General features: G+C 36.5%; 4 protein-coding genes across 8 annotated transcripts; 3 read left to right on the top strand and 1 right to left on the bottom strand.

Moving 5' to 3' along the window:
- The first annotated feature begins 27 nt into the window (after positions 1-27).
- On the top strand, positions 28-3,781 carry LOC122308783 (cold-regulated protein 27-like). 3 transcript variants are annotated; one of them, XM_043121996.1, is made up of 6 exons: positions 162-300; positions 1,236-1,369; positions 1,779-1,943; positions 2,046-2,334; positions 3,044-3,174; positions 3,310-3,781. In XM_043121996.1, exons 2-6 carry the CDS (start codon positions 1,364-1,366, stop codon positions 3,463-3,465), a joined length of 747 nt encoding a protein of 248 aa, XP_042977930.1. In that variant the 5' UTR covers positions 162-300; positions 1,236-1,363; the 3' UTR covers positions 3,466-3,781. The 3 variants fall into 3 exon arrangements, with proteins under 3 accessions (XP_042977928.1, XP_042977929.1, XP_042977930.1); XM_043121994.1 differs by lacking the exon at positions 1,236-1,369 and having other exon boundaries at positions 28-300; XM_043121995.1 differs by lacking the exon at positions 1,236-1,369 and having other exon boundaries at positions 31-300; positions 3,065-3,174.
- A 743-nt stretch (positions 3,782-4,524) lies between these two features.
- Positions 4,525-13,194, top strand: LOC122310550 (putative fucosyltransferase-like protein). The gene is made up of 7 exons (XM_043124521.1): positions 4,525-5,220; positions 6,578-6,738; positions 7,713-7,954; positions 11,206-11,310; positions 11,767-11,923; positions 12,272-12,499; positions 12,702-13,194. The coding sequence occupies exons 1-7, from the start codon at positions 4,849-4,851 to the stop codon at positions 12,955-12,957; spliced, it is 1,521 nt and encodes a 506-aa protein (XP_042980455.1). The 5' UTR covers positions 4,525-4,848; the 3' UTR covers positions 12,958-13,194.
- A 486-nt stretch (positions 13,195-13,680) lies between these two features.
- On the bottom strand, positions 13,681-20,227 carry LOC122311998 (probable receptor-like protein kinase At1g49730). 2 transcript variants are annotated; one of them, XM_043126809.1, is made up of 9 exons: positions 19,920-20,227; positions 17,272-17,826; positions 16,223-16,510; positions 15,863-16,124; positions 15,731-15,783; positions 15,406-15,473; positions 15,195-15,284; positions 14,831-14,915; positions 13,681-14,732 (listed from the first exon to the last, which is right to left on the bottom strand). In XM_043126809.1, exons 1-9 carry the CDS (start codon positions 19,984-19,986, stop codon positions 14,188-14,190), a joined length of 2,013 nt encoding a protein of 670 aa, XP_042982743.1. In that variant the 5' UTR covers positions 19,987-20,227; the 3' UTR covers positions 13,681-14,187. The 2 variants fall into 2 exon arrangements, with proteins under 2 accessions (XP_042982743.1, XP_042982742.1); XM_043126808.1 differs by having other exon boundaries at positions 15,863-16,130; positions 19,920-20,226.
- A 2,733-nt stretch (positions 20,228-22,960) lies between these two features.
- Positions 22,961-26,970, top strand: LOC122308935 (PI-PLC X domain-containing protein At5g67130-like). Of its 2 annotated transcripts, none has more exons than XM_043122215.1 (9): positions 22,961-23,128; positions 23,230-23,301; positions 23,410-23,532; positions 23,638-23,775; positions 25,479-25,577; positions 25,688-25,991; positions 26,093-26,316; positions 26,400-26,486; positions 26,555-26,755. In XM_043122215.1, exons 1-9 carry the CDS (start codon positions 23,123-23,125, stop codon positions 26,582-26,584), a joined length of 1,083 nt encoding a protein of 360 aa, XP_042978149.1. In that variant the 5' UTR covers positions 22,961-23,122; the 3' UTR covers positions 26,585-26,755. The 2 variants fall into 2 exon arrangements, with proteins under 2 accessions (XP_042978149.1, XP_042978148.1); XM_043122214.1 differs by having other exon boundaries at positions 22,962-23,128; positions 26,650-26,970.
- Positions 26,971-27,218: the final 248 nt, after the last annotated feature.

Raw genomic sequence — 27,218 nt, forward strand, 5'->3', positions numbered from 1 at the left:
AACAACGACAACAAAACACCGCCTCTCTCTCTCTCTCTCTCACATATTCTTCAAGACCTCGCTGAGGGGAGGGTTTCTCTGCTGATTTACCGTTAAATCTTAAGATTTCCAATTGTTCTTTTCTCATTTTTTTTCGGTGCAAGAGGAATGGGAGACAATCTCCGTCCTAATATTCTGTCGCCGTCACCGGATCCTGAGGCAACGGTGGGTTGCGGGTTGGCTCGGACGAACTCTGACTCATCTGCCATCACGGCTGACGCTTGCAAAGAGTCTTCACGTCTTTGTAAAAATGCAAGACTGGTAATCTCTAATTTTCTTCAATAATTTTTTTTGCTTAGTGGATGAATTAAAAACTTGTTTATAAAATTTTGAATCTGATGTTTTTGTTTTATATTCTTTAATAGCATCCAAGAGCTTGAGAGCGGCGTTATTAATTTGTTTTATTGGTTTAAATTGCATGTTCTATGTTTTTGCTAATCTGTAAATTTCCCTGCATTTTTAGCGATCCTTCTTTATCTTTTGGAATGTATAATTGTGTTGCTGAAAAAATAAAGAATTATATATTAGATTGCTGGTTAATTCCCCCACGCTTCCCTCTTGGGTTGTTCTCGGCATATAGAGGAAACTAATTCCAAATTTGTTAGTTGAGCGTGTATTTCCGCGGGGGCGGGGGGGTGGGGGGAGCAGGAATGACTGCACTTCTATTTTATGTAAGTATTTATTTTTTGATCGGTAAACGACAGAGAACGGACAAGTATTTTATTGTACCTATTCACTTCAGCTTCATTTGTTATATGTTCTGTATCATGTTCTTATGGAGTGATGATACTTTCTAGGGTCTTTGACCGATAATCATTTCGTATACACTATTCCTTTTGTGGTGTCAGGAGTGGTAGTTACAACTTCTACACTTTTCTTTAAGAGAATTTTCACTTTAGATTAACACAGAGCGTGACATGATTTTGGAGGAATTTCCAATGGAGCCAGGACGACTGGATGGTAAAAAAAAATGTTTTAAATCAGGCATTGACTTATATAGCACAGTAGACAGAGCCTAAGAACGTCAAACCCCATGTTCCCTGTGCACAAGCTCGTAATATGATTAGATAGATGAACAGGTGGTTAACTTCAATGTTTTAAAACACGCTATGAATTTATTAGAAGATATATTAGGTGCTTGTATTGCCTGTCAATCTATGAAGATTTTTAATTTGTATGCTGTTTGCAATATTCAGACTACTGAATTACCTGATTGTTCAAGATTGGAGTTTCTAGTTCTTGGCAGAGCACAATAAAAACTCTAATTTGCCTCTTGAAGAAAAGTTTAATCTGAGATCTCAACACATAGTGGACATTTGCATCAATGGAGGTACAACTACAGAAAGTTGGTAATGAGACTGTAATCCTCACAAGGTTACAACAGTACTTGCAAATCATCTTTATGGGCGGTGAGACTTAAATATCTGTGGGTTGTGAATGCCCAGTACTCATAATGCAAGTAGAGGTGTGAACTTGGAAAGACTGGCTTTGGCTGTTTACTTTGCTGGATATGATAAACCTTAAATTTAAGGAAAAACATAAAAGCATAAACATTTTAGTATAATCTTTCAGCAATGAGTTGGATATTTAGTTATCCTGTTATTTTATTTATTTTTCCTTTCCTTTTAGAATTTTCCCCCCCAAGCTATGTTAACACTTGACTCTTCCATCATTGGTCGAAAGATACGTTTACTCATATACTCATACTGGTGCTTTTATGGTTGGGGCCATTGACACAGTGGACAGATGAGAAGCACAGTATGTATCTTGATTCTTTAGAGGCATCGTTTGTTACCGAGCTGCAGCGTTCTATGCATATGCGTGCTAGGTGCTTAGAAGATAAGACATTGGGGCCATATCCATCTGAAGAACCTCAAGCCAAAACTTGCAACTCTTCTGACCTGGTTAGGAAATAACTGATTTGATTATTTAATAAATTCGGCATGTCTGTGTTGTCTTGTTCAAGCTCCTGCTGTGGTTTTCTTATTTTCTTTCCTGATTTTCAGTTTGTGGTTCTACGAGATGGCTGCTGGCAGAAGATCAACTATAAAAGCAACGATTCTTTCTTGGACAGCACTGCTGATTCTCATGTTGTTCTAGATAGTCCATGGATATGCCATTTTACATCTGCAAGCAAGCGGCGTTGTGTAAGATCTGCAGGCACCCATGAACATGGCGTTCCTTGTGATGAAGAAATTCACTTAAAAGGGAATGTGCCCTCTGGATCATCAAGAGGTTTGGAGCAGCACTCTCTATGTCACCAACGCCAGCAAGATTTGATTGGCAACACTACAGGTAATTTTGATTATGTGTTTGCTTTTCCTGCATTGCCCATCCTAGCCTGTTTACTATAGTTTTCATATGGTATGATGATTTCTTTTAGCATATTAGTATGCTGTTCTATGTGCAAGTTGTGGATGTTCGATTTCTTATTTGTCTTATGGAGTCTTCGGTGTATATTTATGTGAAGGTGTACTATTATGATTAATATTACACAAGTGTACCTGTATGATTTTGACTAATCATTTGGAATTATATCTTGGATTCAAGCCCTTGTTCCACATAATTGTGTCACAGTGCAGATGAGTTAAGCCCGCAAAAGGTTAGAAAATATACATTTCTTCTGAGCGTCTTCTTAGTGTGATTCAAAAATTCTACATACCTTTTTCTTCAGAGCCAGGTGAGGCAAAATAAGCCACTACGAAATTCCAAATTAATTGGTCACAGTAAATATTGATTGCTTTGCTTTGCTTAAAAAATATAATTTATAAAAATATCGAGTTTAATATATGAAATCTTTCTATTGTATTAAGTTAAGGTGGTCACTTATGTCATTAAATAAAATTAAGACTTTTGACACCTTTAAAGTGTCAAAATCTTATCTGGGAAGTTACCCTTTAGTTTGCATATTCGGATAATTGGGAAATTAGGACTTTTGATACCCTCTTGTTGCTAGTTGTTTGGTGTAATAGATTAATGCCTCGTGATATTTATTCTGTCTTAGACTTGTTTGGATTCTTTTCAGAGGTTTCAGATCAGAACTTTTCAGATGAAGACCAAGGAGAGAAGTCAGGCTGTGCATCTGTGACGAAAATGTCGATGACAACTACAGCTGATGAGTCAAGCAATGTTCAAGTAATAATATATATATATATATATATTTACTGCCATTTGGATTGCCTAGCACGCTTAAGTTTGAGATCATGTAATTGTTGGGGAGTCATTATTTGGTGACTAACTTTTGTCCCCACGTTAATTGCCCTTTTTCAGATTGTGCTGTTTGGAAAATTTCATACGAAAGATGCTTCAGCTGTTAATAATGCTTCCTCGGAGAAGAAACAAGGACATTGTGAGCTGCTGTCAGGGCACCCTGAAAGCCGTGTCTGCCCAAAATCTGATCTGCATAATTTTCTAAAAGGGAGCTGAGTTTGTGACTTGGAATTGTAAGTTTGACAGATAACCATCGGCAGTGATACATCGAAACAAATTTGGTAAGCACTGCGGAAGCTTATGAGCAACAAACTTTTTCGACCTTAAATGGTAAGAGGATTTGGTGCTGCTGGGGTTAACATGGTGGCAATGCTGACACAAGATTTTTCACAAATTTCAGTAGAAGAAAAGAAGAAAAAAGGATCAACTTAGATATAGTATCTATCTTCCATAAGATGTATGTAGTTTTGGAAGTTGATTATAATTACCATGCTGGTTAGCTATTGGAGATAAAGACTGTCTTTTATTTTCCTATTCTTTTTATAATTTCGTCCTTTCATTTCCTTAATTTGGCGTACTGAAAATGTATTTCAGAGAGAAGCGCTTGATGTTGTGTTGTGTTGTGTTTATCATTCTCATGATGTGGTAAGGGTATATTTAAAAACCGGCCCAAAAGATGAGACTTTCTAAAGGGACCAAAGGTTATCTTTAGGAAGGGGTGCGATTAATCAGTTATGAGGCGGTGGTTCTCGATTGATCTCCTATAAGTATTGAGGTATATTATAAATAATAATAATAAATAAATAAATAATAATAATAAAATAATAAATAATAGTGTAATATATTGAGAAGTGTTGAGAATGTCTCAACATCTAAATATTAAATACTTAAAAAAATAGTGAAATAATTTTAGATATTCTATGAATGGTAATAAAAAAATAATTATAAAATATTAAATAATAATAAATAGAATAATAAAATTATAATAAATATGTAAAAAATAATAAAAAAATATTTCTCTATTGATGACGTATAAGGTTATAATTTTAATAACCGAAGATGTCCTGAGCTACGAAGCTAAATTTGAAATATCCATTGCGAGTGGATATGTTTTGGTCACATTATAATTTTAGACTCTCCATGCACGTTCTACTGAAAACCGATGGACAATATCCGACAGCCATCAATCTCTCTTCCTAGATTACACGTCAACACCATCAACATCTCTATGTTCTTAATCTCTCTCTCTCTCTCTCTCTCGCTTTTAATATGCAGATGATAATGGATTTCAGATATGTTATTGAATATAACTAGCCAACGGAACTTTGAAAAAAAAAAAAAAAAACTAGCCAACGGAGCCGGTTCTTGCTTCACACGCACGCACGTGATACTGTTATTCGTCATCGAATTGAAAATTCACGAGCACGGCAGTTCTCCGTAGACTTTGAACGCAAAGAATCACGGCCTGACCGTCACACTTGTTCTGTTCCGTCAAGAGGAATATTTAAAAGCGCGGAGTTTCTAAGCTCCATACCCCTACAAGCATACACGGTGTTGTCGAGAGAGAAAGAGAGAGAGCTCTAGACACAGATTGAATTGATGGGTATTTTTGCAAGTTTAAGGGGCTCAAGAATAGGGGCTGCCCAAGAGACCTTACCCCTTTCAGATGGGGTTTCGTCGTCGCCTAAGAGGAGATGGTCCAATCTGATGCCTCTACTCGTGGCCATCGTGGTCCTTGCGGAGATCGCGTTCCTGGGTCGGCTCGACGTGGCCAGCAACGTCGCCATAGTGGATTCCTGGGCCGACGTGTTCTTCCGGTCTTTGCCGTCAGACGATTTGGGGTTGGTATCGTTGGGTAGTGATCGGGTTTCCGAGTCGGAAAGTTGCGAGGAGTGGTTGGAAAGACACGACGCTGTGGTTTATTCCAGGGACTTTGGGAAGGAGCCCATCTTGGTTTCTGGTTCTGAAAAGGTTTGGTATTTCTCTATCGGTATTAGTTTTATTTTATTATCTATTTTTTGGAAATGTTACGCAACTTGATTCTTTGTTCTCATGCAGTTTTTATTCGAGCTAAAAAGTCCATTTTGATGACAAAATTGAATTGCCTTGTTGGTGTTTTTTTTGGTTTTCGGCGGATTTCGTGGGGGGAGTAAGCGATGAGGGGTGCATGTGTTATTAGTTGAGAAAATTGTGTTCTGACACAATTAGCAGGAGTGTAAATTGTAAGTGCCATGTGCACTGTGGATGCTACTCAAGCTATTGTTTAATGATGTGCAGAAGAGGGACGTAAAGTTTGAGAGTTGGCACTTGAATCACCATCTTGAAATTAGGTTTTTGTTACCGTTACTAATTCGCTCATTAGGTCACAGTACGAAGTCTTAAGATCTCTCTTGGAGAGGCAAGTGCTATCCAAACTTTTTTGAAGATTTGCATGGTAATTCTCCCCTCAATTCCCTTGTTGGAATTCTTGTGTGCTAAGATATTGACAGTGAAGAGGTAAACATGTTGCCAATTATCACAAATTAATGGACGATGTCATTCAAATTCTTTAAATGTAAATCGACCAGTGAGTACCTTGTCCTTGTGGCATGGCCTGAAATGATATTAAGCTCCTTTTTTCCTAAAAAAGCAAAAAAGTCATGTACTTTAACTGGACCTTTCTCCTTCAGTTAGCATATGATGAGTTCTATATAGCTTCTCAGTGATTCTATATCCAGTTTATTTCAGGGTAATGCTCATCTTTTTCACTGTAATCTAGTTGGTCACTTCTAATATTTCTCCTAAGCTTAACTTGGTGCAATCAACCCTAGACTGTGGGGTCTTTAAGGTATTTTCATGTGCTATCACATAACAACGAAAAATATTTAAGATAATAGTACATAATCATGTATTGATCTGATAAGCATGGGAATATCAAGGTTAAATTGAATGGTAGGAGGACACTGCAACTGATCCCATAATTTAGGGGTTGATTGCTCAAAGTTAAAATTTAGGAGGCATTTCACATAATCCTTCTAGCTCTGGAGGCTTTTCTAAGTTGAATTCTTTAGGGAAATTCAGCAAGGATCGTTGAAATTAAATTACAATTATTTAAGAAGGGTAATGATACACCTATTTTACAACTATTTTACAACTCATTTTAAATCAACCCATGTACTTGTGATACTCCATCAAAAAATAATTCCAATTTTACATAGCTACACATTTTAAGTAGTGGGAAAATAGTTTCGACTAATTGTAGGTATTTAAGAATGATAGTTTACTCCTTTTGGTTACTTATATATTACAATATATATTCAGAATTTTGTTGGTTTCACTTTTTATATAGGAGTGGCAATCTTGTTCTGTTGGATGTCAATTTGGATTTAGTCCCGGTAAGACTCCTGATGCTGCATTTGGTTCAACTCAAACACGTGGAACAGCAGGTGTCCTCCGATCGATGGAATCATCTCAGTACTATTTAGAGAATAATATTCATATGGCACGACGGTGGGTAAGCACAATCATATACGGCTTCATTGCATTCTGAAAAAACAACGTTTTCCTGCTATTTAAGAGCAAGTGAAAATACATTTGCAACTGTGTTGAAGATTAGCCTTTTTGTAAGGTTAAATTAGTAATTTTGGATTAAAAAGCAGTTTACATAAGCTAAATTGCAGGAAAAAAACACTCGTTCATAGTGTAGCTTCTTTATTTTTCAATATGTCATTTTTATGCTTACAAAAAAGAAAAGCTCTATTTGATCCTTGTCCAGAAAATTTTATAAGAAACTTTATTAGAGAGAGGAACTGCAAGTATAAAGAGTGTATACAAGAGGTTCTCCCATGAATTACAATCTGAGGTTCAATAGACCAAAGAGTCTGAAAAAGAAGCAAGAGAAATAGTATCAAATGCAGACATTGACTCGTCCCATTGAAGTTTCTGTCACTTCTTTTGATCGAAATGTTTTCTGGAAAAAAGTGTGTAACTTTGCAAGCATTAGTAAATACTTAATTTTTTACATGAAATTTAGTCCAAAGAATAAAAGGGCATGCTGGAGAATTGTCTGCTGTGCATAAATTACCCTTACTCACTAATCCCTCAGAATACTAGGCACAAATATGTAGAATTCAAATTCCACTCAAACTCCAGAATGGCATAAAGCAATATGTTTGAAGCTGTTAAGTTGCGCAACATATTAGATGCAGTTAGGGATAGGCTAATGTGGCTTGTGCACACAGACCATTAAATGAAATTCTTCTGTGGCACATAATATTAAATTATTCTAAGGGTGAGAGACAAACCACATGGACATTGTAAGATCTAGTACCCGGATGGAACTACACGTTGGCAGACAATAAAATAACTTTTTTTCGTCCTTCCTCAAGCACATTTGTTGCTATTTTCTGTAGATTAGTCAAAGAAGACTTATTCCCTGCCAAAGATTGTTAGCAAAACTTATATCCTCTTTTTTGTTGTGTTAGGAGGGGATATAATATTGTGATGACAACTAGTCTTTCGTCAGATGTTCCCGTTGGATATTTTTCCTGGGCAGAGTATGATATCATGGCGCCTGTACAGCCAAAGACTGAGAAGTCCCTTGCTGCTGCTTTCATTTCCAACTGTGGTGCTCGCAATTTCCGCTTGCAAGCTCTTGAAGCACTTGAAAAGTCTAACATGATGATAGATTCTTATGGTGGTTGTCATAGGAATCGTGATGGAAGAGGTGCGCATTTGATATATTCTTGATATTTAAAGATTATGTTTGCACTAGAATCTTACCGTGTTAAGTAGTTCAAGTTCAGAGTATTCTCTTTAAGCTTGCAAATACTGTCTATTACAAAGTTTTTCCTGCTGTTAAGCTTGCCAAGTATTTGCTTTTGAAGTCAATTTCATAACTTTTACCTTGTGTATGATGGTTCTAGTTGTGTCCAAATACCATATGTAATACTTTTGTTCATTAGTGATCTCATGATGTGTTATTCTAAAATCTGGGGCTCCATCAGTGTACTGTGCTGCATATGGCAATTGAGACCACTCTGTTTGAGAACAGCACAGTTTCTAAATTTTGATTCTGGCTTAAATATATCTCAAGGTTTCTACATATCTTTAAAGTTTAGTTGTTCCATAATACTTGGTGGATCAGAAATAAACATATTTGTATAGTTCATAGCATCTGTACTGATATGTAATCTGTTTGCTAAGAAGTTGAAAGTTTAACATGTATAAGCTTGGAGCATCACATGAATAATTCTTTGCAACAGCTTGGGTTGTGGAGTACATTAAGTTCCATTAGAACTTTAATTTTATCTAATGTATTAAATGCACGCATCAACTGACAACTAGAACCCATTTACTGCCTTCTAGAATATGCTTGATGAGAAGTAGTTATGGTTGTGGTGGCTGACTTGTTGGTGTATTCTAATGGTTCTTTCCGTTGGAATGTCATTTTTTTGAGAGTGGCTAGTGACTGGGAACTTGGAACGTTTGCTGATTTTTTTTTTTCTTCATTGTATGCTATGTCCTTTGGTAATGTGATGGAGGATAGGATGATTTGGATTCCTGATGTGAGTAATAGGTCTCGGTGTGTTCCTATTATAAGGCCCTTTTGGGATTCTCTAATGATAATTGTTTTCGTTGGAAGGCTATTTGGAAGTGTAAGGTCCCCTCTAAGATTGCTTTCTTTGTATGGATTGCATCTCTAGGGAGAATCCTCACCACTGACAATGTGAGGAAACGTTTTCCCATCATCATGGATTGGTGTTTCTTGTGTAAGAAATGGGGACTCCGTGCATCATCTATTGCATTGTGAGGTGGCTCAGTTCTTGTGGGATGAGATCATTAACCGGACCAGTGTGGCATGGGTTATGCCCGGAAGAAATATGGATATTTTTAAGTGCTGGACAGGTATTAGGGGAAATATTCACATTGCTGCTGTGTAGAAAATGATCCCTCTTTGTATTATGTGGTGTTTGTGGATGGAGAGAATAAGAGGTGTTTTGAAGACCAGGAGCATTCCTTGGATGAGCTGAAGAGATTCTTTTATAATACATTATTTTATTGGGCTTTGGTCATTATTTGTAATGTGGACAGTTTTCACGATTTGCTTGTATTCCTCACTAGTGCTTAGTGGTATTTAGTCATATTCTGTATATACTTCCTGGGTACTTGGGCTATGCCTTTTCCAATTAATAAAGTTTTACTTGTAAAAAAAAAAGTAGGCATGGTTGTAAAATTTTATAATTTGAGGTTAGTTTCAACTTGAAAAGATTTTAAACTGAGCAGCAGTTAGAAACTTGATCCTAGACAATGAAAGTTGAGGGGTTTTGTTGGGGTTGATGGGATGAGTTTGCCTATTTAGACTTTTGTCTTTCTGTGGTATGAAAACACCCTTCGTGATTTAACAATCACTCAGGACAATGTTATTGATGATATTGGAAGCAAGTGTTGCTATCAAAATTGGGAATGACTACTTGAAATGCTTGCTTTTTAAGGATTTACAATCTTTTCAGGTTAACTCTGTTCCATTCAACTGAAGAACTCTCTTATGTACAAGTAATCTCCTAAGGCCTCATAGAACTTGAGAAAATTCAATCGGGCTCTCCTAGGGAAATGGTTTTGGAGAAATAATATGGAGCCGGAAGCTTTATGGAAAGCAGTAGTTCACAGTAAATATGGCAGCCTATGGGGGGATGATGTACTAGAGAGGGGAATGGTTCGTATGGAGTGGGGATCTGGAAGCAAATAAGAAGAGGATAGAGTTTGTTTGCCAACCATACTAAAATTTTGGTGGGGGAGGGCACACGTATAAGTTTTTGGAGGGACATTTGGTGTGGGGAGGAGCCACTGAAGAACGTTTTTCCTTTTGTATATCAAGTGGCTTGTGACCAAGAAGCTTCGGTCACGGACCCTTTGGTTCGCTCAGGGGACCAAGTTCACTGGAACGTCACTTTTTATAGAGCAGCACATGATTGGGAAGTAAACAGTTTCGCAGATTTTTTCAACCTAGTGTACTCTATGAAGCCGAATGGATTGCATGAAGATAAGCTGTGGTGGAAACATACGGGTAAGGGTATTTTCTCGGTTCGCTCTTATTATAAGGCCCTTACAGCTATACCAAATGCTCCGTTTCCATGGAGAAGATTGTGGAGGAATAAAGCACTGCCCAAAACACTTTTCTTCATTTGGACAGCAGCCCTGGGTAAGATTCTGACTACCGATAATCTATGGAAGCGGCGGGTAATCATTACTGATTGGTGTTGTATGTGTAAGAGAGCTGGTGAGTCAGTGAATCATCTCCTGCTACATTGTGAGACAGCTAGAGCCTTGTGGTGTGAAGTATTTCGTCGAGTAGGGTTAAACTGGGTGATGCCGAAGTCAGTAGTTGAATTATTAGCCAGTTGGGCAATGCTAGGGGGAGATCTACATATCAAAGCTGTGGGGAAGATGGTACCTATCTGCATTATGTGGTGCATTTGGCAAGAGCGAAATGAACGAACTTTTGAAGATAAGGAGAGGACAAGTGAGGAGCTTTGTATCTTATTTTTCAACACTTTATTTCTGTGGTCTCTAGCTATAGACTTTAATGGCCTAAATGTACACGAGTTTCTAGTGACTACTGTAGCCACCTAGATAGGTCTTACCTCTTGTATACCTTCTTGTGTACTTGGGCTATGCCTATTATTATTGATACTACCATTTATTTATCAAAAAAAAAAAATCTCCTAAGGCCTCATTATTTAGATGAGGAAAGCCATAAATCTACGTACTCAGTGAACGGTAAACGTATTTGTTGTACTGTAAAATGAAATATGCATATCCGCAAAAGGACAGAACATAGATCAATATGTTCTTATGGTTTGAAAGCACTTCAAATTAATGGTCTGATATTTCCATTAGAAGTCTCATTTTGCCTTTTGTGTTGAGTTCCTGATAATTTGAAAACTAGTGTCTTTAAATTATGTATGTCTTTTGCAGTGGACAAGGTAGAAACTCTGAAACGCTATAAATTTAGTCTGGCTTTTGAGAACTCCAATGAGGAGGATTATGTCACTGAAAAGTTCTTCCAGTCTCTGGTTGCTGGTATGAAATCTACTCTCTCTCAAACTGTATTTATTTGTAGCTACAATCCCACATTGCCTCTAATAAATCATTATATGTTAATTTTTTTAAGAGATAAGTCAATCCTCCAATCCCTCTCCTTTTTTCCTTTTGTTGTTTTTCTCCTGCTTGTGATTGTGGTCAAGTTCAATTGCATTCTTCGTAAATCTCTTATTTCTCCTGATAATTGTAGTTTCTAAGTTGTAAGGGAAATTATTCAGTTTGGGAAAACAATTTGGGATCAATCAGGAAAGTTTTAAAAAGGTAAAGACTGCCGGAAAGCATTTTATGTGTAAACTTTGAATCTATAGAGAGAAGAAGAATACACTTTAATATGTACGGAAAACTGCATTCAGATGCTTGACCAAACCCCATATACTGATGAATATGGAATTTTCAATGGTGCTTATATTGGAAATTGGTACTGATCATCCATAGGTTCTGTCCCTGTTGTGGTTGGTGCTCCAAATATTCAAGATTTTGCACCTTCTCCTGTTTCACTGCTACATATTAAGGAGATAGGAGATGCTGAATCGGTTGCCAAGACCATGAAATACCTGGCTGAAAATCCTGATGCATACAATGCGACATTGAGGTAAAGTTAGAGTGTACATTGTAAAAATGACAATTTAGTAACTGTTCCATATTGATTTTTCTTTTAGTTCATTTTCCATTGGTGCATGATAGGGAATGGTGTACCATGGGTGTCTACCGAATCAGTACAGCTGTCCTTCTGACACAGCAATGCAATTTCACAATTAGTATCAAAATAGAATGCTGGATGATTTCTTTTTCTTCTGTTGTTGTTTGTTGGTGTTAATATACCCCTAAATAGAGAATTTCTCAAATTCCTGCAGTAGTATAAGAGTTGATTATTGGTTTCGAATTGGAAACTGAAAATCGTGCAAAATGTGAAACTAAAGAGTTTCTTTCCATTGATTAGATGGAAGTATGAGGGGCCATCTGATTCTTTCAAAGCGCTTGTGGATATGGCAGCTGTACACTCATCATGCCGCCTTTGCATTCACCTGGCAACAATGGTTCAAGAGAAAGAAGAAAAGAGTCCAGGGTTCAAGAAACGCCCCTGCAAATGCAGCAAAGGCTCAGAAACCACCTACCATCTTTATATAAGGGAAAGAGGGAGGTTTGAGATGGAGTCCATTTTCTTGAGGTAACCTCGTTACTTTTCATTCATGATGCTCGTCTTTTTCTTTTTCTTTTTCCTTTCTATTTTCCATGTATTTGGCTTAAGGGACGATGTGGTTCTAGATGGCAATTTTATGTCCATGCGACCATGCGAGGATGGAATTTTTCCCAAGTCTTGATGTCAGTTCCCGATGTGACAAAAACTTTCATTTTGGACTTTGATGCAGGTCTGGGAATTTAACTCTTGGGGCGTTGGAGTCTGCGGTGCTCACAAAGTTTAACTCACTGAAACACGTACCAATTTGGAAGCAGGAAAGACCTGAAAGCATCAGAGGAGGGGATGATCTAAAAGTTTATAGAATATATCCTGTTGGCATGACGCAGAGGCAAGCTTTGTATACCTTCAGATTCAAGGGCGATGCTAATCTTAAAAGCCATGTGGAAAGCAATCCTTGTGCGAAGTTTGAAGTCATATTTGTGTAGATTGAAGCATGTCCTGAGTATATTGCTTTCATTGGATGCTTCATTGGTCTTTGCAGCATACGAACCTTGAACAATGAACGATAAGAGCTAATATTCTAGGGAGGAAATTGGTTAGAATATTTACCCATGCATCGAGGGTGAACCCATTGATGTAGTTGGATTTATAACACCTCCAAATTATTCTGTTAATTTTCAGTCTCTTTAATTAATTGGCTCAGGAGAAATTATTGGGGGACAGCCTTAAACTGGTTTTAAGGGTATTTTATATGGTTTTAGATTATCCCAGTGGAAGATTTCTCTCCGTAGCTGATAGTTTATTTTAATCATACAGGAACACATACAATACATATATATATACACATATGCACATACATATACATATATATATACATACATACATATGTATATATACTGGGGTTAAAAAAAACAAAACTGGGCATGAATTTAATGATCGTGGGTTCAAGTGTGTGAGCTGCAAATATAAAATCTTCGGATGGAAAATGAAATTAAGTAAATTAAATAAGTAGAGAAGAGACTGAAGTTACGTATATATTAAATTGAAAAGAAGTACACTTACAATGAGGCTTGAACAGAAACTAACTATGCATTGCTCCTTGTTAGATCTTTAAAATATATATATATATATATATATATATTTATATATATAAGCTCCTTATTGGTCAACATACAAAGCCATGCAAAGGTAGGTCAGATGAGTAACCATTTTTAACAATAAGGAAAACCAAATCTGAGTTTTCTCCGCTGCATGCTGAAGTCATTTTAAAGGAACATCCAAGTCGCCAACTTGTCCTTTAAATTGCAAATTGCAAGCATATCATATTGAAAACTCGATGATAACAGCATCAATTTAAGACAACACCTCGATCCTCAGACATCTTTAGTAAAAAACTGGCCTAATGACTGATGCTGATGATGATTTTTTTTTTTTTTTTTTACAATTTCAGACCTATAGTACAGAGTTAAAAGAGAAGCAATCAATTTGTTTCTTCCAGATTTTCGTAAACATAAAACAAAACCATGTAATGTAACCAATCTTACAATTTCCATTTTACCTTTAACTAAATCCAGTAATAATCTTGATGTCTCTGACATGTCTCCAAAAGATCAAAACTTTTACTTCGTGCTGATGGAAACTGAGCATACGTGCAATCTAATTCAAGCCCCTCTTATCCAATGAATGTAGGACTGCCTCTAAGCAGATTATAGGCATCAAACAGAAAGGATATTGTGTGGCGACTGAGGAGAGCTAGTTTCAAGCAAAAAGCTCCTACTGCAATATGACCTAGAGGTACTCGAGGAAGAAGCAAGATATCTTCCATCTCCACTGTGAAAGATTGCCTCATGCCTCTGTATTTTGCCCTTGCTTGTTCTTCCTCTCCTTTCCATTCCTTCATACTCTTCATCTTCGAGTGCTTCTAAAAGCCCATTTTGCATTGGGTCAAAGCTCTCATACAGAAGCCTAAGAACCTGTTTAATTGACGGCCTAGTGTGACCTTCTTTCTGGGTACACCATCTCACAATAGAGACTACTGTTTGAAGTTGGTCCAGGTCAAAAGAATCCCTGATACTAGGATCCACAAGCTCAGGTAAACTTGATTCTGATGTCACGTATTTTTGGGACCATTCCACTAGATTCTTGTTGTCCTGTATTGCTCGTCTAGCAGTCACTATCTCCAAGAGTAACACACCATAGCTGTAAACATCACTTTTCTCAGTGAGTTCTTGAGTGACAACATATTCAGGATCCATATAACCTGGAAGCAATCTGATAGTTAGATCTCCTTAGAAAAAAAAGAGAGAGAAAAAGAAAAAGATTATTCATACTCAGGCAATCAAATGCCTTTTCCCTGACCTGGAGTTCCCCGGATATCAGTATTTACTGGTTCAAAGCAAATAGAGCCGTCTTTTGAAGCATGTGCAAGGCCAAAATCTGCAACCTAGACAACAAACGACAATGTCAGTACACATTATTTTAAAGTGTTCAAACGTTGTTTGGATGTACATTTTTATAAAAAAAATAATTCCAAAGAAAAGGAAAGGAAAGGAAGGAGAATATGGACACATAACACAGAAAACAAAAATAGAATAATTGAGAAGGTGAGAATTAAGTGATGCAAAAGCAAATGCTCCTGAACCTATTAACTGAACTCTCATACAATAATTAAGGATTCAGAATTGTGTACAAAAGCTAAACGTGCATCCAACAAATATGCTACCTTAGCTACAAAGTTCTCGTCCAGTAAAATGTTGCTGGACTTAATATCTCTGTGGCATAGAGGAGGATCACAGTAAAAATGGAGGTACTCCTGCGTGTGAGAACAACAAATAAGAAAAAGCAATTCCCGAAGATATTGATGAAGTTTTAGGTAAAAAACTGAAAATTAACAAAACCAAAGCCAAAGAGATGAGCGTTATTCTGTTGGTTACCAGAGCATTAGCAACGTCTATTGCTATCTGCACTCTAGTCCGCCAGTTGAGAGGGCTTCTTCCAGGAGCTGGACAAACATGAGATCAAATCCATTCCATATAAAGCCATAAAAAAAGGGATCTTTTGTTTTGGGGGGATGTGGGGAGGATTTTTGTTACGGAAACAAGGAATGTTAAAAGGAACAAGTTGCGTTGTTAATCTGTCTTGAATTGAATTTTTACGCCTGAATGTATCGTCCAAAATGAAAACATTACTGAAGTGTTATTTGATAAAAGTGGGAGGGGTGGAAGAAAAGAAGAAAAACTGAATAAGTAAGAATCATACCATGAAGATGATCCTCTAAGCTTCCATTTGCCATATACTCATACAAGAGAAACCTGCCATTATGCAATCAAAAGCATTCAGTGTTTCCAACACATGAGGGACATCACTCAAGTGCACACATGACGGAACTACCTTTTGTGTTTTGTTATGCAAAAGCCCCTAAGAGAAACAAGATGACGATGATGCAGTCTAGCAAGAAGCTCGATCTCTCTGCAGAAGTCATCCTCCCCCTGCTCTGAAACTTTGTCCATACGTTTTACTGCTGCCTCTAAGCCATCACTAAATTGAGCCTTGTACACTGTTCCAAATCCTCCTTGCCCAATGATGGTGTTGAAACTGTCTGTTGCCTTCTTTATCTCCTTATAGCTGAATTTCCGGAACATGGACAAAGGACCTACACCTTTACCCAAAAGAAAGATTATACAGAAAAATAGGATATCTTCAATATGGAAATGTCCGAGAGAACATGACAACAAAGGATCCAGTGCATACCTTCTGGAAATTTCCGCATAGGCCAAGGAGGAGGAAAAGACTTTGAAAATGTCTTATCTATACTTTTAGAATCCTCCAGCTCTGTATTCTTGCTACGAATAAGAAATACCAAGACAACCAGAATCAAAACAGCAACTGCTGTAATTGCAAGTCCAACACCTGGAATTAATGTCAGGTGGTAGGGGTGGTGCTTTTTGGTTATGGGTATGCCTAACATTAGTTGGCTTGGGCTTACAGCAACCAATGGACTTGCAGAAGTGTCCGGTGTGAGTGGAGACGGGGATGGCTCTGAAAGTGGAATCATAATTACAACAAATGATCATCAGAGACAAATACAGCACCATAAGAAGCCAAACAAAAATGAGTTTAAAAAACCAAAAAAATGAAAAAAAATAAATAAATAAAGATGACAGATAGACTCTAATGGGAATTTTGGACATCAATATACTACATAATTTTCAAAGAATGGAGCTTTACTCCTATGAAGCCGCATCACCCACTATCTCTTTATTAGTAGCGTTTTAATTTTCCTAATAACTGTCTTTTTGGTTTTATCAATTTATGTATTTTTAATTTTGCAATTAAAGGATTCAGAAGCATTAGTGAATTTTAAAAGTTAAAGAGAAAAATGAACATGAGAGAGTATAGAGACATGATTAACTTCATTACTTGATGATATTGCAGTGAAAAAAAATGTATTTGAAGAGATAGGAGTCTAGGTGTTTTTTTTTTTTTTTTTTTGTGATGATAGATGATATAAAAATGAATGTAGAACATTATATACATCGTTAAAAACATTTTAAACAATTATATATTTGAAGCTAAATATCTTAAACCCATCCGTGGCGGATTTTTGACTTGTTATTCCAATCAAAACTTAAACACAAATGCAAAGTACCTGTGACACAAGTAGACATACAAAGTTTAGGAAAGCTTATATCATTAACACCAGCTGGTGTCTCCCAACAAGCATTCACCCACATATTAGAATCTTGTTATTTTATTTTTTGGTTCCATCTGATTCAGTTGGATTGAGTTGAGTATTATACCTGGAAGCATGCTAAGACCTTGAACTCCAAAGAAACAGCTTGCAATTTCAACCACCGAAATGCCATCAACTTGGCTTCCAATTGCAGCAAATATTGCATCGCGGCATGTACTCAGCGTGGTATTATTATCTTCTGCTCCTACCAGATGATGAAGATACATGATGCCAGCATTTAAACATTTCCTGCAATTAGTTTCATCCGAAAGTGGCGTTTTGCAATTTTCATTGACATCCACAAATTTTGGAGACTGCAGCATCTGGGTGACAGTTTTCCGACCCCTGCACTCATAATTAACTGGGATTTTTGTTCCAAACCCACAAAATGCTGTTGCATTTCGTGGAACACCATACAGTCCCAAGGTTTCAGATATGGAATGCTTGCAGATTTCAGAAAAATTTGTAGTAACCCCTAGGTTGCCTGTGGCATTTGCATAGCGTGCAATAGAAACTGAGACAAAAGCATTGATGTAGCGACAACACTTTCCCCTGTCATCTTCATTTGAACAGACTGAGGCCACTACAGTGAAATTAGATCCACTCAAATCTAAGGGGCAGTCTGCAAAAGTAGCGAAGGTAGTTATCAATCATGACCCATTCTCTGATTAACAATTTTTTTTATGTAAGTAATGCAAATTTTATTGAAGGCGTAGAAGGGCAAAATCCAGGTGCACAGAAAGTACACAAAAGGAAGAACATTCTCAAATTAACAAGTGATCATTCCAAACATGCACAAATGGCTGTCTTCCTGATATGCAGGGAATTTCAGCAAAAAAATGTTTGCAAAAAAATAATTTTATTCACATAACTTTCAAACAAAATGAACTCTAAACTCACACTCAGATGGTTCGAGTGAGATTTTTTAAATTGCTGGTTTTTCACCAAGGGGTGTGGCTTTTGGTTTGAGTGAGATGTAAGCTTTAATATGCAAAATCCTAAATTTTCTCAACCCCCTAAGGTCAGCCAAATAGGCCAGGATGCCTTGTTGAGTAGAGGTCACTGCTGCGACTCTTCCCCTTGCCTCCCTTCCAATTCCAGGCCACTCCCTCATTCCATGTAAAAAAATTATTATTTTTGTCATGTTGTTAGGGATGACAATATGTGACATGACCCATTAATCTAACACGACACGAAACTAGTGGGTTTGGATTTGATGTTAATGGGTTTAGGTCAAAACGGGTTGACCCATGAAGACAACTCATTAACGGGTCACTAGCGGGTCAACCTGATTAATCCATTATTAATCTGTTAGTGAGCCACTAAGCTTTTTATCAAAATTACAATTATACCATTTTTAACCTAAAAACAAAAATACTCTAACCCTACTTCGTATTTCTTAACTCTCTCTCAGTTCACAGTTGAGTCAGTTCTCGCAAGTCACGACCGCCTCCCACACTTCCTCTGGATTGCAATTTTGGTATTTCTATTATTTGGATTATGATTTTGAACTTATGTAGTTAGTTTTATATTTTTGGGAGATATTGTGATTTTAACTTTTATGTGAAAATGTTAATCAGGTTAAATGGATTATTTAGGCCAATTCAACTCATGTACATAAATGGGTTGTAACAGGTCATGTCATGTCGATATATTTTTAATTAATTCATAACATGTCAAAACGGGTCGGGTCGTATCAACTCATTATTTTAATGGGTTGTGTTAGAATTTGAAAAACTGACAAGTTAAGCTTAACGGGTCGTGTTCAGATTGACTCATATCGTATAATATACACAACCCGATAACACGATTTGCCACTCCTAGTTTCTGTAGTGCCCTACATGTATGTGCTGGAACCAACACCCACGTTGCAGTCTCCTTCCTTTCCTTCCATTATTTTCTCTTTTATTCCCCCCTGAACTAACAGGGTTGATGTCTAGAATACATTTCCAAAACCACGTTTATATCAGTCTTATTGAAGATGAGCACCACAGATGCCTGTAGCCCAGGGCAAAGAACTAGAAATGGACTTCTAGAACTAGACGGAAGTCTAGAGTAGTAAGAAAACTTCACCAAGTATTCATTTTCAAAAATACCTAATGCTCATAAACTCCCTAAATTCTTTAATATTCATAGGCCCGTGTTTGCAAAATTTATTTAGAGCCCAAACAGTGCAAACACAATAACACCAATACAAGCTAAAACCAAATCAATAACGACTCTTTTCAACTGCATTCACAAAACTAACAAGAAAATCAATCAGACAACAAGAACCCAGTTTCAAGTTCATCACTTTCACTGCGAATTTGTGAGATAAACAAAAATCTAAGAAAGATAGGACATCATTGAAATGCCCATTGGTAAAAAATAACAATTTAGTAATTAAAAAGCCTAAAAATTAATAAACACTGACCCAGACCGCACCGAATTCCTCATAAACAACCACCTGAAGCAACTAATGGGTCATAAAACCGCAAGAGCCAAGAAACTACATGCGTTGTAGCACAAACTCTAAGAATAAATCATAAATCAAAACCCGTTTACAGAATCACCACTTGACCAAGATAGCCCACGTAAACCACCGACATAAACAATATAATGAATAAAAAAAATAGAGAAACAAATAAATGTAGCTTCTTTGAATGACAGACCGCACAAAGAGCAATAACAAGAGGTGAAAGCTTGGAAACGAGGAGAAAATGAGTTGTAACCGACCTGCCATTAGCAGAGGAAGCTGCATTGCAAGAAAAGCAAGCAAAAAGAGTGTCACGTACGTTCCCATGGTCAAGACAAAGAGGGAAAATTCCTCACAGAGAGATAGAGGAGGTGGTAGGGGATTGAGCGTGCGGGGTCAAGGAGAGCGGGTTTTGACCGGCTGTGGAAGTGGAGCACTCTGTCGAATTCTCAAACCAACTATTTAATTTATGCACGGTGGTGGGGTCCGATGGAAGAATCCTCGTTACCCCCTTTTCCCATTCCTTTTTATGTAAGCAGCGAGCACGCACTTATGATCTATAAATTCTTCCGAATTTGACACTGAAGTATATGTTTATCAATGAGTTGAAAGGACAACGCTGCTAAGATAAAGCCAACCGACTAGACCAATCACTCCGTTTATAAACTTTTTTTTATAATATTTTTAAAATATCTTTAAATATTTTTTAAATATAGATATATAAATTCACTAATAATTAATTTTTTAATCATTAAAAATAATAATAATTAAAAAAAAAAAAACATCCAGTCGGTTTTATCCATAGAATGAATCAGTTTGTTTAGCATTTTCATTTGGAGTGGAAATTAAAAATAGTGTGTGAAATAGAAATTATAAACAATGATTTCTTTTTTTTTAGTATAAACAATGATGTCAGTTAAATATATAGATTATCTCAAGTTTTTATTAAAAAATGTCTCAAATGGAAGATATAGAGACACGAATTCTATAATATTTATTAAGTATTTAATATTGTTTAAAAAATTATATGAACAGTAATAAATATTATAAGATATACTTTATATGTCAACTTTTTTTATTTGATATTCTTATATTAAAGTAAGAATTTGAACAAATATTTTTCAATTTAATAGCTAAAACCGTTTAATAAATAATTCCATATTTTTTTTTCCTGTAAAACTATACCATGAAGTTTGATCCAATCAATATATTAATAAGATGTATTTAAAGCTTATTTCTTAAGTTAAATTTAAAATTTTAAAGTATTTAATAACATTTTGCAGTGATTAAAACAAACGGGTTTTGCTACATACAGTCGGCAAATGCAGTCGGTGTACAGTCGGCTGTACGGAATGAATAAAAAAAAATTATAAATTTTTTTTTTTATATTCAGGAGGACCTACATGAATAAAAAAAAGTTATAAAAATAAATTTTTTTCATGTAAATTTCGTATTAATTCATTTTTTTACAGTCGATTGCACGCCGACTACATCTACCGACTGTAAAAAGTATTTCTCAAAACAAAAATAGATCCACTTTCATGTTACTACACTGTTTCCTAAGCAAGCGAAATTTGAAATAATTATTGAGAAGTTGGGGGCCCACACTTGTTTATTAGCTTGAGAGACAGCAAGGTCCAACCAACCAAAAAAGAACACGAGCATGTCTGTACACTGTATGCCCACGGGTTTTTCTAGCATTAGGAATATTAATGCTTCATAATATAGACTTATTAATTAATTCGAGAATAATATTAAATAAACACGCTCTTTATTATAATTTTTATTAAAAAAATAAAAATATTTTCGTTTTTATTATGCCAATGCATTAATTAACGACTTATAAATACAATGTTCATAAATCCAGGTATGATAAATGACACCTGCTTAATTAATGGATTGGTTTGAATTTATGGATGAGATAGTTTTAAATAAATGATAAAAATTAAATAAAATAGTATTATTAATTTAAAATTTAAAAATTTTAAATTATTTATTATATTTTATATAAAAATTTTAAAAATTTATAATTATAAAATAAGATGAAATAAAATATTCTCCGAATTTAACCTAAATGTTAATCGTCCAAATTCAAAAGGCCCACGACAGGAATCACATGGGTTGGGCCTCACTAACTTGGTTTATTCTCTGATCACTCAAAACTTTTGGGGGTGATCAATCTTTCTCATATCTGAGTACACAGAGCCAGACGGAAAAAGTGATAAATTCTTTTGTCCTTTTTTAATAATTAATTCAGAATGAGTAAGACTTATGATGTCGGGAAATTAGGCTTAGGGAGTCCACCGATGCCGGAAGTCCGGCCCAAAATCTTTCTTCTTATTTGCAAGAGTTGGAGATGCTTTGAGGTTGGTCTATCTTTACATATAATTATATATATATGAACATTTGAGAGAGAGATGGTGGCGGAGCCACTGGAATCCATGGACGTAGCAGGAAGATGGCCCCCATAACAATAGCAGGCACTGTGTTGTCTTAGTGTGTTGATGAGTACCATGCTGCCTCATCACTGATCCAATGAATGAATTGTATGTCCGGTCAGGTCAGGTGGATGGGTCGTGACAGTACATACGCCTAAGCTACCTTTGTCGTGCCGCGTTGTTTTGTTTGCGTTGCTGCGGAAGCAACTTCTTCTGTGGGGATGTGGATGTCATGATCAATAACTACGCATACTTCTGTAAAGATAAGAAAACGGCTAGCTAGACTTGGACGCCATTTGCTACTTCGCTTGCTTTCCCTTAATTCCCTGAATATTGTTAAAGATCCAATCTTTTGTATTTAGGATAAAAACGCGGACGGTGTCGTTCCATTTTTGGATGACAAAACCTCAGATCGTATCATTTTTTTTGGGGGGTTGAGGGGGTAAAGTGTCAAATGCTTTGATTTTGACCACTGGGATAACAACATGCCAACTGAAACTCTCATATTTAAAAAACACACGGATTTTTAGCCAACTATTCACTAATATTTTACACATCAACAAAACGTTTTTAAATTTTGCAATTTTAAAAATCTCACCTAGCCATTGCTTATCTATAACTATTGATTTTAAATTAACAAACTTTTGATATATTTCAAATCCTCGTCTTATTGTATTGATGGAGAATAGATATATCAAATATTCACTGATTTATTTTTAAAATTTTTTTAAGTTAATAAACTCAATGATCGATATACATAATAAAATAAGTAGATAATTAGGTGGGAGGGGTTGTACGCCGCATACCCTAACGTGTAAATGGCAACCGTACGATATTAAAAGCTTTAACTTTCGCTCTGCGGACTCCATAGCACGTACGTCTTTCTTCCCTCCCCCCCTCCGCCTGCTCTTCACGCTCATAATCATCGAGACACAGAGCAAACATCCTTCATCAAGATACCAAGACAATCCTCTCTCTCTCTCTCTCTCTTCTCTCTCTCGCGACAGCGCGCACACACCAGAGCAATGAAGGTACGAACATATTCTTTCCGGTTCTTTCTATGGCTACTTTTTTGCTTTCCTATGCATCGTGACATGTCTAGTGTAACTCTCTACTCTGTCGTCTCCTGCAGAATTTCATTTTCGCTGGGACTCTCTTCGCCTTGATAGCTCTTGATTTGTTAAGTTGCTCGACTGCTCTGAAGGTATTCAACTGTGAGATGAAGAAATTAAACTTATCGGAACCTTTCTTGATTTTTTCTTTTAAATTCCGTTCTTTTCTAAAATCTCTTGTCTCATCTTTTTGTTAACAGGAGGGACAAATGTGCGTAGCAGACAGAAACTGTGACTCAGGCTTACACTGCGAGACGTGTGTCGCAAACGGAAACGTACGGCCAAGATGCACTCGGATCCAACCTGTTAGTCCAGCTTCGAAGGTGATCCGCACACCTCCATTTTTGTTTTTGCCTTTCTTCGTTCGTTTTTAGTGTTTGTTTTGTGCCATTCGGCGGTAGGCGTGAATATGAGTACGTTTTGAATAGGTGAAGGGGCTGCCGTATAATCGGTACTCGTGGCTGACAACGCACAACGCGTTTGCGATGCTGGGACAGAAGTCGGCTACGGGCTCTGTGATTCTCTCTCCCACGAACCAGCAGGACTCCATTACCAGTCAGCTGAAAGTATGTTATTTCCTTCTCTCTATCTCTTTTAAATTCTGTGGGAAATTTCGGAGGAGAAGTAGAGAAAAAATAAAAAAGGAGCTGCGAAATTCACTTAACACCGAATGGGATTTAAGGCAGTTGGGAGGTGGACAGTTCTCCTCTCTCTTATTATATTCAATGCCTAGCGGTCCTGTGGGCAAAAGTAAAGCTTTTTCTATACGCGCAATGGGTAATTTTTTTTCACTTCTTTTGAGTTTTGAGAAAAGAGAATGGCTTTTGGGGTCTGGAAATTGGAAAGTCATGGCGGTTTGTTTGCTTGTTTTCTCAGAAATGGTTCCCATTTTGATTAATTCTTTCAACTTATTATCTAATTATTACAATTTTTTAAAATATTTATATTTAAATTTTTACTTAAAATATAATAAATAATTCAATTTTTATAAATTTTAAATAATAATAATGATTTTATTCACATTCATCTCAACTAACTATTCAGACTTTCCTTAAAGTCCCACCATAAAGGAATCTTCCGAGCAGGACCTGTGCTTGGATGTGGTTGTGGGGTCTAGGACAATGTCTTGCATGTGGGAATAAATTATTAGGGTTGAACTTAGCACTTTCACCTAATTTGATCAACGAATTCTCTCAACTAAGGGATTAACTGGATTGTTTATGTGAAATAGTTAATGGGATTGACTGAGGTTTGCTGTCTTCTTAGGGCTCTTGATTAGAGAGTATTTCATCTCATCTCCTCATTACTATTTTTTTAAAATTTTACATAAAATATAATAAACAATTCAATTTTTTCAAATCTTAATTCTAAATAAGATGACATACATTTGGTGAGAGTTGACTTTGATTATTTCCTCTGCTTCCATAACAACTATAACATAACCATGATGATATCGAAGACTTTTACTAAAATACAAAAAAAAAAAAAAAAAAAAACTCTCCAAATTGTAGTTGTAGACTTGGTAGAGTACAGAAGGAAGCTTCGACAAGAACATTTTAATTTTTCTCCAATATTTGTTCTGCTACAATATTAAATATTTAGCCGTAGTCTCTGTTACCTAATCTGTTTTTATATTTTCTTTCCATCTCATTACGACAAGAGTGATTAAGTGAATTGATTCTTTTCGCATCCAAAATAGGGCCAATATGCATAGTTTATAAATGAAAGCATCACTTTGTCAGAAAGGCAATAACAGGCCATTCTACCGAGGAATAAGTGAGTTGACGATCAATTAAAATTGAACAAGTGGATAAAAGGCAATCAAGTTTGTGTTTTATTGCCACTTGCCGGGCACAAGTGCACACTAAATTATTCAATCCAAAGCAAAGCAAAGCAATCATTTTGCTCACCACCGTCGCTTAAAGTCTGTGCAGCTACGCTTTACCAGATGATGTTAACCTTAATTGATGTTTCAAATTATAGTGAATTCCTGGTTGATTACTTTGAATTGAGGATTGAAAGATTTATATTGAAAATTTCAATTTTATTTTTTATTTTTTTACCAAGAAAGTACCTGTGTAATTTGTATCAAGTCATTTGCAAAGTTTTGCTGTATTCTGCTTTCGCAATTTTCATTTTGAATCCGTCTCTTCAGGAATTGCAAAAAATTGACCTGTTCCTTTATTGTAAGTCAGAATCTTTTTCTTTAGTCTCTTATATATTTGTATGTAAATTTAGTTTGATAAGCCAATATTATTTTCTCTTGCAGAGTGGTGTTCGAGGGTTAATGCTCGATATGTATGATTTCAACAATGACATCTGGTTATGTCACTCTTTCGGTGGCCAGTGCTACAACTATACAGCCTTTGTAAGTGTGCAGGAATTGGTATCTGGGAACCACATGAGGGAGCTTTCCATAAGATTGATTTGTATTTGTAACTTTAGCCATTTACTTATTGATCACTTTAAATACACCAGCAACCGGCCGTTAATGTTCTCAGAGAGATCCAAGATTTTCTTGCGGCAAACCCAACAGAGATCATCGCCATTTTCATTGAAGACTACGTAACATCACCAAAGGGCCTCACTAAGGTGTTTGATGCTGCTGGCTTGAGGAAATACTGGTTTCCTATATCTAGAATGCCCATAAATGGAAAAGATTGGCCAACAGTAGACGATATGGTCCAGAAAAATCAGCGTCTAGTGGTTTTCACTTCGAAAGCATCTAAGGAATCTTCTGAAGGGATTGCGTATGAGTGGAAATACGTGGTAGAAAACCAATGTAAGTCCTACTACTTCCTCCTCTTTATGATTTCGGTACGGCCGCGGAGACGAGACTTTCCATTATACCAGAGCTAATTTTGATGTGGATCAAAACTACAGATGGGAATGGTGGGATGAAAGCTGGTTTATGCCCAAACCGAGCAGAATCATCTGCCATGAACACATCATCAAGGTCACTGGTCCTAGTAAACTATTTTCGAGACGTTCCGGATGTAACTCAATCTTGTAAGGATAATTCAGCTCCATTACTTAGCATGTTGAACACCTGCACTACAGCGTCAGGGAAACGATGGCCTAACTTCATTGCAGTTGATTTTTACAAGGTACGGATAATATATTAAAAATCCACTAGCTTAAGCAAATAATAAAAAAAAAAGTATGAGGTATTTGTGTGTGAACGTTTCAGAGGAGTGATGGTGGGGGCGCCGCAGAAGCTGCAGATGTAGCAAATGGTCATTTAGCTTGTGGGTGTGGAAATATTGCCTATTGCAAGGTTTGTCCCGCCAAGAGCTACTTTGTCTCGATTCTCTGTATTTGCTCTCATTTTCTTTTTCTGTACAGATTGTCAGCATACTTAAAGATAATGGTTGACGAGGAAAAGCTTAAGTCAAAAAGAAAAGCCAAGACTAACTTTATGGAGTGACTATTACATGCAGGCAAATATGAGTTTTGGAGTGTGCGACATTCCTGAGGCCCGTGTTGCACCTGCACCAGCAGCACTGCCGGATGGCTCAAGCTTTGGTTATTCGAATATGAAACCAGTTCACTTGCAATGGACTTTAGGAACAGCTTTTGCGGCCCTTCTGTTGTCATTTTGAATTTTGATGATTTACCACCCTTGCACATTTTCTGCATTAATGACAAGGAATCTAACCAAAAGATAACCAACCCATTTGGAAATTGGAAAATTGTCGAATGGTACTCATGTGATCACCAAGCAAAAGAAAAGCTGGCGTATTTGTTTTGTTTTGTTATTACACCTTTGTCAACTGGACGGAGACCTGTTCAAATGCGGTGGTTGTCTCGGAGGCCTTTTTCTCATTTAGTTTTTAAATGCGAATCTGGTCGAGGTTTTGTTTTCTGTTGGCTTTTGTGTGTTTCAGTGGGAAAATATATTTTTTCAAAATCAAAATAGTACACGACCTGTTGAGACAGTATTGATGGGCATCATGTGATTGTTGTAATAAATTAGAGGATAATCGTGGGCATCGAACAGCTTCTTGTG

This window comes from Carya illinoinensis, chromosome 5 (assembly GCF_018687715.1).
Source record: "Carya illinoinensis cultivar Pawnee chromosome 5, C.illinoinensisPawnee_v1, whole genome shotgun sequence".
In the NCBI taxonomy this organism is placed as follows: domain Eukaryota; kingdom Viridiplantae; phylum Streptophyta; class Magnoliopsida; order Fagales; family Juglandaceae; genus Carya; species Carya illinoinensis.